Source organism: Taudactylus pleione, unplaced genomic scaffold, assembly GCF_031769625.1.
Source record: "Taudactylus pleione unplaced genomic scaffold, aTauple2 ptg000288l, whole genome shotgun sequence".
In the NCBI taxonomy this organism is placed as follows: domain Eukaryota; kingdom Metazoa; phylum Chordata; class Amphibia; order Anura; family Myobatrachidae; genus Taudactylus; species Taudactylus pleione.
This window is the reverse complement of record NW_028284690.1, coordinates 882894-895494: the sequence shown is the minus strand read 5'-3', so window position 1 is coordinate 895494 and position 12601 is coordinate 882894. Positions and strand designations below refer to the sequence as shown.

The following is a 12601-nucleotide window of genomic DNA, read 5'->3' as shown; positions in this document are numbered from 1 at the left end:
ATCGGTGCTGGAGGTTAGTGGGAACACCTGTGCAAAGTGCCATGTTATCTCTAGCCTGATCCCAGATGGGTTCTATTAAGGATTCTAATTTGGAAGGCCAGCTATCAGTCGCATGCTGAGTGTTGGAGGCAGGCCAGTGGTGTCCATGACTGCTGGTACTGACAGGTAGGCTGCAATACCATTCTGAAAGGAGTTCCCTAGCAGGGGCAAAAATTGTGAAACATGGAATTCAAATTAAATAGTTAGGACCATAACTTCTGGTGGACATGAGCAAGGGGTTAATGTATAATATTAGATGGAAGCTCAGAATCATGCATATGTAAAAACGCTAATAGATGGGTATCTATTAAAAAGCCCTGTTCAAAAGGCAGTATCTGTGTAAACATGAGAGTTTTGGATCCAGTCCCTAAGATGTCAAAGGAAAGCTGCCCGAATGTATCATGCAACATTCAGGAAGTTAATGCCTCCATTGCCTTTACGTTGTTGAAGCTTAATCAAACTGAGTCAGGGTTTTTAATTTTACTAAATAAAAGTACAGAAAAGCCTGTTGTTTTTCAGGGTATATTTATGATATAATCCAGGGTGAGAGTTTGAAGAGGGTAAAGTAGTATACAAAAGGACATCAAACCTCAGTTGCATAGACTGCATGTGTGTATTCCAATGAGCACACAATTCTGTGAATTAGCAATTCCACCATTTTGTGAGTGACAGCAATCTCACTCTGTGAGAGTGCTGAATCTGCAGTTAACCACATGGTGTCATGGCATACCATATCTGTATTATGCAAGGAACATGTCCATTAAAGGTGTCAGCCCTAATGATCGTAATTTCATTGCTTTTTGGAGTTTGAGTGGCACAAATTCAATAGGTATTGTGAATTTTCAGATCATGTTTAAGAAGCCTGAAGGGGTCATGTGAAACCGTAAGGTTTTTTGTCTATGGAATATTTATTTATGATATAATTTTATATATTTTATATATAATATTTTATTATAACAAAAAATGTGGAAAAAGAGCGCCTCCTAGTGCAATCTCATATAGACCATAGGGCCCTTCACCAATCTTGTTCACCTATGTGGTGGAGGGGTACCTTATATAGTGGAATAATCCACAATTTGATCAGCATAAAAGAATCACTGGCCATTCAACACTTTGCCTTCTTCATCAAAGCAGGATAACTCAATCATGTATGTGCCAGTCTCAGCAGTTTATGCAATAAAAGTAGAGGAAGAGGACATAGTGTAGTATGATACACAAACAATTTTTAATACAAACACAGAACAAAGTAAAATTGCCCGTACATTAAAAAGTAATAAATCAAGCTTATCTGTAGATGGTCACATCACAGGAGCCCCGGGCAGAAAGTACTAGCAATAACCTCCACCCGTTTCGTCCAATTACAGTTTACAGGACTTCATCAGGAGGATAAGAAAGATCATAACAGAGACCTATATATACCCCGAACATCCCTTAATTAGTGGGCGTGCGTACCGCCATTCCGCAACCAAAATTGCGTTCTGAAACCCGGAAGCAGACCGGAAATGCGTTGAATGGCCAGTGATTCTTTTATGCTTATCAAATTGTGGATTATTCCACTATATAAGGTACCCCTCCACCACATAGGTGAACAAGATTGGTGAAGGGTCCTATGGTCTATATGAGATTGCACTAGGAGGCACTCTTTTTCCACTTTTTTGTTTTATAGGATACAACTGTTGGAACTACAGTTTTTGGGAGAAGGAGCTGCCACCCTGAAAATCTGGGGAGTGCTTCACTTTATCTTTAAGACTACAAGTGACATTGCTAAAGGACTAGCGCCATACACCACTTTTTGTTGACTGAATATATATATATATATATATATATATATATATATACACACATACATATACACACGCCTCTGCCAGGACCCATAGCAAGTGCATCCCTTGCTCCCACCATAGTTATGCCCTTGGACCTACCTTATATTCAGATCTCATACAAATGTTGCACACCAAATTGATCAGTGTAAGCTAGCAATGTAGTAATGGAGGTTCTTGACAAATGGCTGATCTTTGTACTTTTATTGATGGTGGAAAAATGATAGCAAGCGTTCATTAATTAAAGTCTTACCAGCATTTTGGGGTACAGTGAAAGGTCTGCAAAGTGATTTTTCAGTGTTTTAACACCAAAAGAAGTTGCAAAAAACACTTTTTAGCTCCCATCTGCAGGTTGTAAAACCTCTCTCCCATCAACACAACACCTCCACATACCTGTCCCACATCATTTAACCAAATTATTGAGCTTTTTAGAGATATTTATCTTACAACTGACATGTATTGGCTAAATCATGCTATTTAAACCCCTCCAAATGCATGATTATTCAGGAGTGTCCCAGAGGTTCTGCACTGTGTCCCAGCATTTTTACCTTAAAGATTTATCCTACCTTTTCACCTGCTCAGGTGTTGCGCACAAAAACCCCACAAATTTCCCCTGAAAAATCATTGTGAGTTTGGAATGGAATTGCAAATAGAATTTGCTGTGTGAGTTCACTGTGAGAACAGCAGGCAGGATCCAACTAGCACCTAATTGAAATGACCCATTTGAGCAAAAGGGACGTTCGCTACTAATCAGTCGCACAGTATCTGGCACACCGAGAGGGCCTATTTGACAAATCCTTACTTATCACATTTACACAAATGCTGTTTTCCTCACTGACTGTAGAGCACTGTGCACCTTGCAAATTAACGACAATAAGAATAGCCCAGAATCAAAACTTAGCTCACATAAGCCAAATTTGGGGACTTTTTTTTGACTAAATATTAGTAAGTTAAGTGGTTATTATGCCAGGCTCCCGTCTTCCTGCTTCCGTGTCATGGTTCCTTTATCTCTACAGTGCAAGTGACATTATGATATTGATGAATAAAGAGGAGCACTGAAGAGAAGCAGCTCGCGATGAAGAACAGCAGAAGAACCAGAAGATGACAAGAGTAGCAGGTAAGAAAGGGAATGGGAGAGCTGGAGAACCCAGTACTGCAAAATAAAAAAATGTATTACAATATAGGGTCAAGGAAAAGGCTGCTAAATTACCAACAACAAAAAAATATATATAAAAAGGTTGGATGGAGGATAGAAAATGGGACAAAATCAATAAAAAACAAAACATGTATGATAGGGTGGGTGATGGATAGAATTTATTTAAAAAAAATACAACTTTAAAATGTAAAATTATGCAGCCCACATGCAAATGTACTTGTCCTTGTGTGGCCCATAAGGCTACTTGCGTTTGAGATACCACCTTAAGACAATTTAAGTTTACTTCTGGTCTACTCCATTTTGTAGGTAATTTCTATCTTATCTGAAGTACAAATATAGCCACCCCACAAATATTTACACATAAAGAGCCACATTTAAATGTTAAGAGCAGATAAAAAAAAAAAAAAAGAAAAGAAAAATTCAGTGTAAAAATAAAGCTGTGCAGTATTTGTGTGCTACATGCAAATACAAGCAGTATTTTCCCTGCATTTGGAAAACATTATTTAAATTGTACCTATTGCAATATAGTTTGTTTGGGAATACATTTCCACTTTTTTTTGGATTGTTCCTATTAGGTCCATAATTGATATTTGATATTGTTACAAGTACCTTCAAATACATGTTAGGCTATAAGCCTGGTTTAGCAATTTCATAATTTTACTTACACAGCCATCATGTACATTCAGTGCAGCTTCCAATTTAAGCCTCTGAATAAACTCTCTTCTTCCTATTTGTAAAATGAAAAATATAAAGTGACATAAAATAAATACCATTTTATTTATTAAAAACAAAAGGAAAACAAGTATGAAATTATAATCCTACCCAAAAACGAAAATAAAAACATTAGTGGAATTATGTTAATTATAAGAAGGAATACCTACCTGACCCTCCATTCTGGAATAGGAACATCACAATAGCTATGGCATTAGACTCTCAAAAAGCCAGTTTTAGCCTATACACAATCTCCTGCTTGGACCGTAACTTACAATTTTTGTTGGTCAACTGGAACAAAGAAGAACAAGTGAGAATTTGATCTTTTAATTACACCTGAAACTAATTAAGTTTTTGTCTGGAGTTATCCATTAAAAAAAAAAAAGGTTTAATTGGTGGCTTGAAAGTTTAAATCATATTAAAAACTTCCACAAATACAAAATCCAACGCATACAGATCAAAAGAAGAGGGGGAATTCAATTAGGTGTGACTTTGGTCCAGCAAGGTTAAACCACTGCAAATTCACCTTGCATATTACATTTGCAATATAATTCCAAACTCGCATTTCTTTTTCAGAGTAAATTCGCCTGTTTTTGTTCAGAACCCCCTGAGCAGGGAAAAGGTAGGGAAAATCTCTATTTTAAAAGGTAAAAATGTTGGGACTTGCTTCAGAACCCCTTGCACACACACCCTAATGACAAACCAGACATTTGGAGTTTTTCAATTAGCTTAATTGGGCCAATAATTACATGGCATTTTGGAGGTTAAAAAAAATAAAAAAAATTGCCTCAATTTAACCCAAAATAAGCCTTTTTTAGCTAAATAATGCCCCCTAAATTTCATGAAAGTATTTATTTCAACAAAAAAACAATTACTTTCTATAATTTGTTTTTACATTTTATAAAGTTGCCTCAAATTACCCCCAAAACATATTTTTTTTCTACTTTTTTTGCATTTTCTGTTTAATTCCTTATTAATTAATCAAAATTCTACAGCTTTTTACATTTGTTTTGCTTTTTTTTTTTGACAAAAAAAAAAAAAAATAATGCACAAATTAGCCATTTGACACATTTTAAAAGCATACAGAACAGCCGTGGCCAAAAGTTTTGAGAATGTTAAAAGTATTGGTTTTCAAAAGTTTGCTGCTTCAGTGATTTTAGACCTTTTTGTCAGATGTTACTATGGTAAACTGAAGTAAAATTACAAGCATTTCATAAGTGTCAAAGGCTTTTATTGACAATGACATTTTAATTTTTTTTTAGAATTTTTGAGTTTTTGTTTGTCCACTAGCCTCTTGAGGATTGGCCACAAGTTCTCAATGGGATTAAGGTCTGTGGAGTCTCCTGGTCATGGACCCAAAATTTCGATGTTTTGTTCCCAGAGTCACTTAACTTTTGCCTTACGGCAAGGTGCTCCATCATGCTGGAAAAGGCATTGTTCATCACCAAACTGTTCTTGGATGGTTGAGAGAAGTTGCTCTTGGAGGATGTTTTGGTACCATTATTTCTTCTTGGCTGTGTTTTTACGCAAAATTGTGAGTGAGACCATTCCCTTGGCTGAGAAGCAACCCCACACATGAATGGTCTCAGGATGCTATACTGTTGGCATGATACGGACAAGCGTTTTTTCCAGATGCCCCAAACATTCTTTTAAGGGGATTCATAAGAGAAAATAATTTTACCCCAGTCCTCAGCAGTCCAATCCCTTTACCTTTTGCAGAATAATCATTCTGTCCCTGATGTTTTTCCTGGAGAGAAGTGGCTTCTTTACTGCTCTTCTGGACATCAGGCCATCCTCCAAACGCCGTCATCTCACTGTGCGGATGTTCTTGGGCACCCTGAAGCCTTCTTCACAACTGTTGAACCTCTCTCCTTGAAGTTTTTGATGATTCAAAAATTGGTTGATTTAGGTGCAATCTTACTAGCAGCAATGTCCTTGCCTGTGTAGCCATTTTTGTGCAAAGCATTGAGGTCTGCACGTGTTTCCTTGCAGGTAACCATGGTTAACAGAGGAAGAACAATGATTTCAAGCTCCACCCTCCATTTAAAGCTTCCAGTTTGTTATTCTAACTCAATCAGCATGACAGATAGCATTTCGGGGGAGATGTATTATAGCAGCGCGCAACATACCCTAAAACTTTTCCTGCTTTACCTCTTTAACACGGTTAAGCAGGAAGTAGTACTGACAAGATGTAATAACATCTCGTCTGCCGGAGTGATAACTTCCCCTCTGGCGATCTCCGTCAGAGCCAACAGCGCATCAGGCTAGTGCTGCTGCGCTGTGTCTCACCTCCCGTCCGGCTCCACTGGGCATGCACGTTCCCCTATCACCACAGCATCCCTGCTGTGGCGGTAAGGGAACAACAGCTGCAGCTGTCGGAACGGTCAGTGGCACTGACCGTTTATACATTGGCTGGGATATCAGCGCTATTGTAGATAGCGCCCCTGTCATTTACCACCCAATACATGGAGGTGAAGCGATATCAGCACATATGTGCACGGATACCACTCCACCCCTATATCGCCTGTTCATACAACCTCCTCAAAGTTTTAGAGTGGACCAGTAAAATTTGGATAGGACTTAGAAAAAAAAAAACAGTACATTTTAATTAATTCTCATTTTGCACGCATATTTATACACAAACTACTATATTAAAATAAGCAGTGCACAGACTCTTTTGTATGGGCCCAAATTACAAATGGGCAAATGCAAATCAAATTCAATCATGTTCAATTTTGCTCCATAGTAAAAAGCATACTTATATTTTCTGCCCTGCTTTAGGCCATATGCATATCCCAAATTAAGGAATGCTTTTATTGCCCATAACCCTACTGCTTTGGTTTTGAAGGAGTACAACAATATAATAAAGGAGTTGTGTCAAGAAATTTTTTTTTCAAATCAGTTAGTTATTGTCATTTAAATTATAAAACCCAATGCCTGCAACTTACTGTACAGTAAAGGGCCAAAAAGATGTGGACCCCCTGAACATCATAGCCATATGTGCTTTTTGAAAATTCTCCTTCCAAATCCATGGACATTAACATGGAGTTGTTGCAATAACAGCCTCCATTCTTCTGGGAAGATTTTCAACTAAATTTCAGAACATGGCTGTGGGAATTCACATCCTTTCAGCCGCAATAGCATTAATGAGGTTTCAATCAGCATTCCAATTCATCAAAATGGTGTTCAGCAGGTTGAAGTCAGGGATCTGTGCAGGCCAATTAAGTTCTTCCACACCATTTCTGATGGGCCTTACTTTAGTCTGGCTCCTCCGCCTGTGTAGATACCCGCTCACAGTCACCTGCTCCCTAATCCATCTGGCTGGCTGCACAGAGCTCGGGTAAGAGCTTGTGATAGAATGGTGGACTCCGGGATTGCTTTAGCTTTATTATAGCACCGCTAAAGCAATCCCAGAGCCCACCCTTCTATCACAAGTCACACTGTAATAAACTGCTCTGAGCTCCCTGTATTGCAGCTGTACAGTGGTGGTTTGCCTGGGGGGGGGGTAACTATTACAGCACCGCTAAAGCAATCCCGAAGCCCACCCTTCTATCACAAGTTACAATGTAATAAACTGCACTGAGCTCTGGTAAGAGCTTCTATGCATGGCCCTGGATTGCGGCCGTGCACGGTATGGCCACCGCCGATGGGAGTGGTGGGGGTGAGGTGTAATTGTGGCCATGCAGGGTATAGCCACCGCCGACGGGGAGGAGGTGGTGGTGGGGATTTTCTCATGGATCATTTTGCTCGAGGGGTGGGGTAGGGGGGGAGGGTGTAACTCCCATGGTGTGGCCATGGGAATTGGTTATCCCTCGAATAGGTGCTCAGTAATGTTGCACTAGTGGTAGATAATACTGGCACTGTTGTTATTATATGTACATATCTGGCCCGTTATTACTGGAGTAGCTGTGAGGAGTTCCCTCCATTTTACTGCAGCCATTCAACTGCAGCCATTTTGTGGACTAGTGCAGTGTGTGTTAGCACACAGAGCTAAGGGCTCGATTCAGACCTGCTTGCTAGATACGTTCACACGCAGCCATCAGCTGCTAAGGTATGCAAATCCTGCAATCACACGGTAAGACTTAGTATGCCCACTAAGTCTTAGCGCAGGGCTTGACAAATTTTTCTAAAATCTAGGAGCCAGGATGAAAGTGTAGGAGCCAGACCACCGCCCCCCCAAAAAAAATTACAGGAGTGAGTGGGGAGCACAGCTCTGTGTGTTATGCAACTGTTGTACACACTATACTAGTCCACAAAATGGTTACAGTTGAATGGATACAGTAAAATGGAGGCTCCCTCACTGCTCTGCACAGCTCCCCTGCTACACCCCCCACCCTCCAGTAATAACGGACCACATTTCACATAAAATAATGGTGCCAGAATGTACAACAAAACCCCCCTCCCCTCATGGTCACACCACTATCCCTCTAAAGCCACTCCGCAATCCCTGGCCACGCATAGACCATACTACCGAAGAGCTCTATGCAGCCGGAGATAGGAGTCAGTAGATAGCCGGGACGTACAGGAAGATCAGCGTAGATTGGGACAGACAGCAGGGATCAGAGCAGGCCAGGATGGAGAGGAGTTGTCAGCGCAGGCCGGGACGGACACAGGCACAGCAGTCACCGCAGGTGACACTCAGCACATGCACTCTTGTGCATGATATGAACACCGCAATACTATAGGCATGAATCTCTGCTTCCTCCCTCACTGCAAACTCTAGTAGCCAGGTAGCAAAATCTGGTAGCCATGGTGACCTGGCCCCCGGGATTTGTCGAGCCCTGTCTTAGCGTGTGATTTCAGTCTGTATGCAAGACGTCCACTTTCCCTTCGTTACACACTTCATCTCCAGGAAATGTATGCAACTATCGGTAACATCAAGTACCATCGCAGCTATACGCAGCACTTGTGGTTGACCTTACCCTACCGAAAGCACTGTCATTGCTGGAGTCTAACACAGCCAGGTGACGTACACTATGATGCTGCATCTTAATTATACATGCCCCTGAAACGCCATTAAAACGCTCAGACACGCCCGCGTTCGCACAACCACACCCCTGTTTTCATCTACCTCCCCCTGTCAGCACCCACAAATGGCTCGTCCTGTCACTCATTCTAGCGAGCTGTCTATGTTCCGTCTAGAAGCAGGAAGGCAAGCAAAAAATATCTGTGATCTCTGATAGGCCCCCGAAATCTAGTCAGGGTCTGTTATTTATAAAGGAGGGGCGGGAGGGGGGAAGTGGAGGGTTTGTTCATCTGTAAACTGTCAAATTATCATTGAAGAATTTTATTTTATTATTTATACACACAGTTCTCACAAAAGTGACCGCCTACTGCAGACTCCGTGACCACAGTCTGCTACACACTGCATCCAAAGAAGCGTCTCTCCTGCTGAACAGCCCACTCAGGATCTGAGCAACATTGAACTTCTGCTGCACATCTAGATCTTCCCAGGAGTGATCCCTTCAATTACACTGGGGTAAGTAATTTATTTTTCACAGATACTTAAAACACCTTCTTACACTTTTATATTTTTTAGCATTATTTTTTTGTATAGATCAGTTGTTTTTTTTTTGTTTTTTTTTGTTTTTTTTAGAGTTTACTGCATCACAACTGTAAAATGAAGCGTAACTCGCGTGTAACAAATACTGCTATTCAAGAAAATCCAAAACAGTTACGACTGACATTTTTTTACAAAGCCTACTGAGGTAGACTCAGAGTCTACTGAAAGAGAAGAAAGGACCATATGTTCCACCAGCTGTGGCGAAGAGATTAATGCATCAACAAGTTGTTCTGAAAACGGCTCAATTAGGACCTCTACTATAGATCATCGTCAACCCATGACAAGAAGAAAATTCAAACTGGAATGGTGTAAGGAACTTCAATGGCTGGTCTATGATCAGACAACTGGTATTGCAAAATGTAATCTATGTTCTTCGTTTCCTGAAATGGCAGATGGAAATTCAAAGATTGTACAAGGTTATACAGGGTCATTCAAGCTTGACAGCTTTCGAAAGCATCAAAAATCTTATCAGCATCAGAAGTGTGTAAAAGCTCAAGATGTGCAACTTGCTCCAGAAGCTACCCCTTGTGCTGCATTCATAAAGAAAATGGAGTAAAAGAGGTTTAATAATTTAAAAGTTATTTTTAATGTGGCCTACTAAATTGTGAAAAATAACAAGCCCTTTTCTGACTTTGAAGGTTTACTGAAATGGACAAGAAAATTGGGGGTTGAAATATCAAATGAATATGCCAATGATAAAAGATGTAAAAAGTTTATCTCGTCCATTGCAGCTGTTATAAGACATTTGATTTCTGAACTAAAAGAAGCTAAATATGTTACTATACTACTTGACGGATCAACTGATAATGCTGATGTTGAAGAGTTAATCATCTATGTGAGGTACATCAAGAACAAAGCTGTACGTGACACATTTTTGTCAGTTGTACCTCTTGAAAATGCAACAGCAGAAGGCTACTTAAACGCCATGGAGAAGGAACTAGATAAACTAGGACTTCTGCAATCAGTGTACAACAATCAACTAATTGGTATTGGCACTGATGGTGCAGCAAACATGATTGGTGCAGAAAATTAAGCAAAAAGTGGCTCATGTTATTGGTGTCCATTGTATTGCACATAGATTAAACTTGAGTGTTCTATCTTCGGTCATAAATGTGAAGTACATGCTGGACCTTGACATAGTCTTGAAGATGCTGTTTAAATTCTATCAGCAATCTCCAAAAAGAATGCAAGAATTGAAAGTAGTAGCCAAAAACATGGAAATCAATATTAGAAAGTTTCAATACTTGCATAATGTTCGATGGGTTGCAAGCAAAGTGGGTGCTGTCTCAGCATTAGTTACAGATTGGAAGTGTGTCACCATTCACCTGGAAAGTGTTGCAGCACAAAATTATAACGATTCATCAGTTGCAAAAGGTTTGTTGAAAAAACTCACTGATTACAAGTTTGTGCACATGTTGCACTTTATATTGGACTGCCTGGTGTTACACAAAAATATTTCAATTTTGTTTCAAAGGGAAGAGCTTTTCCTGAGCACAGTAGAGATGCATGTAAAAAACACAAGCTCATCACTGCAAATCACTTAGAAATTTTTCTTCATATACTCCATTGGAAGATTTAAATACTACTACTTTAACTGGGAAGTATGAAGATGTGCAGCTGCATGGTATAAGTAGTTTGGCATCATCTTCTGTCCAAACAGACAAAGAAAATTTAATTGAAAATGCTGTAAAATACTTAACAGAGAGATTCCTCACCAAGCAAGAAATTGAGAAATTCACTAAAATTTTTCGATACATTCGCATGGCCAACTGAAAGCAGCTTGGAAAGTAATGGTTTTCTTGAAATAACAAAATTAGCACTTCATTTTAAAAAATCGTTGCCAACAGATAAAGATGGCTTCTATGAATCAAATCTACTTAATGAGTGGTATGAATTCAAAGTTCTTGGCAAAGGGAAAAACTGAGTGAACTTCTCCACTTAGTACTAACTACTGGAGAGAGATTTCAGATTCTGGGAAGATTGTTGTGCATTGTTTCTGTGTTGCCAGTTTCCACGGTGTCCTGTGAGAGCGGATTCAGTCTGATGAAAATAATTAAAAATAAGCTAAGATCATCACTGCAAGATGAAGGTTTAGGTCATCTGATGATTGTTAACATGAATGGTCCATCCACTGAAGATTTCAATCCAGACAAGTCTGCAGACTTGTACTTCAACTCAAAAGGAAGATGGCATTACATGGGCACAAACACCACAAATAGGTTAGTGATAGCCATTACTTTGTAATGCTTGTTCTGTTTTAGTTATGTTGCTTTACCTTTATAAGGTTTCAGGTATATGTTTTTTTTTTTTGGACGGTGGTCTGGCTCCTACACTTTCATCCTGGCTCCTAGATTTTAGAAAAATTTGTCAAGCCCTGGTTTAGGGAGTAAAGTTTTTAGAGTTGAGCAGGTATCTGCACCTCCAAATAGTTAATATGCATGTCTATAATTTTAAATGAACTCAGTGAACACATAACTTAATTTATGGACATCTATGGTTTGATTTCTTTGCATGTGTGGATTGCATGGGTTGTTGCTGACATTTGGTGAAAATTTCATTACAATAGCCCCATTACAAATATATTTACGGAGAAAAAAAAGTTTTATTATGTGATGTTGTCCTTATCCTTCCAGTGGAAGGCCCAGAACAGGCTCCCCGGGTCAGAATTCTGCCCAGGGTACACCAAAGGGAGGTCAAACCACGACCTCAACTCCCTGTGTCTTCTGGGAACTAATGTTACCACTCTGAATTTTTGTCCAAATCCATCCAGTGGAAGGCCCAAAGAGGCTCCCTGGGTCAAAGTTCTTCCCAGCATCCCCGGGTCAAAGTTCTGCCCAGCATACATCAATAGGAGGTCCGACCAGGACCCTAAAACCTGGCCAGGATCCAACTGGACCACCTCACATTGGTTTCATCCCAATCGGTGCAGGGGTGTCCAAATGAATAGCAAAAAAAAAGGGAAAGTAAAGTACTCTCTATTTTGGGGCACAAGTTTCTGCCTATAATAGTATAAAACTTAACATTTATTAAGTATTCTATAAAATTGAATGAGAAAAAAATTACATACATATGAAGACAGTTTGGACAACACAACAAATAAAAGACAACATATAAATCACATCATATCATTGATGTATACGTTCTCATAACTACGTATATAGATAGCCTAGGTGAAAAAATCTCACCAAGTACAATTGTGTATAAATCAGAATTATATCAGAATTAGACACTGAAACAAAATTTGCCCCAGGAGCTTATTTGTGAAAGTAGATTGAAATATAATTCAAATGAATAACCAGACAACAAACAGAC

The 12601-nt window shown here is 39.5% G+C and overlaps 1 protein-coding gene and 1 pseudogene across 3 annotated transcripts in view; one reads left to right on the top strand and one right to left on the bottom strand.

Annotated features, from left to right (window-relative positions):
- DCAF6 (DDB1 and CUL4 associated factor 6) overlaps positions 1–12601 on the bottom strand; it is a 289468-nt gene that overhangs the window by 248372 nt on the left and 28495 nt on the right. For all 3 annotated transcript variants that reach the window (XM_088482419.1, XM_088482420.1, XM_088482421.1), the window contains exon 3: positions 3681–3742. In XM_088482419.1, coding sequence (XP_088338545.1) covers positions 3681–3742 — 62 coding nt within the window. The remainder of the gene's footprint in view (positions 1–3680; positions 3743–12601) is intronic.
- LOC148511959 (zinc finger protein 862-like) lies at positions 9347–11213 on the top strand (annotated as a pseudogene).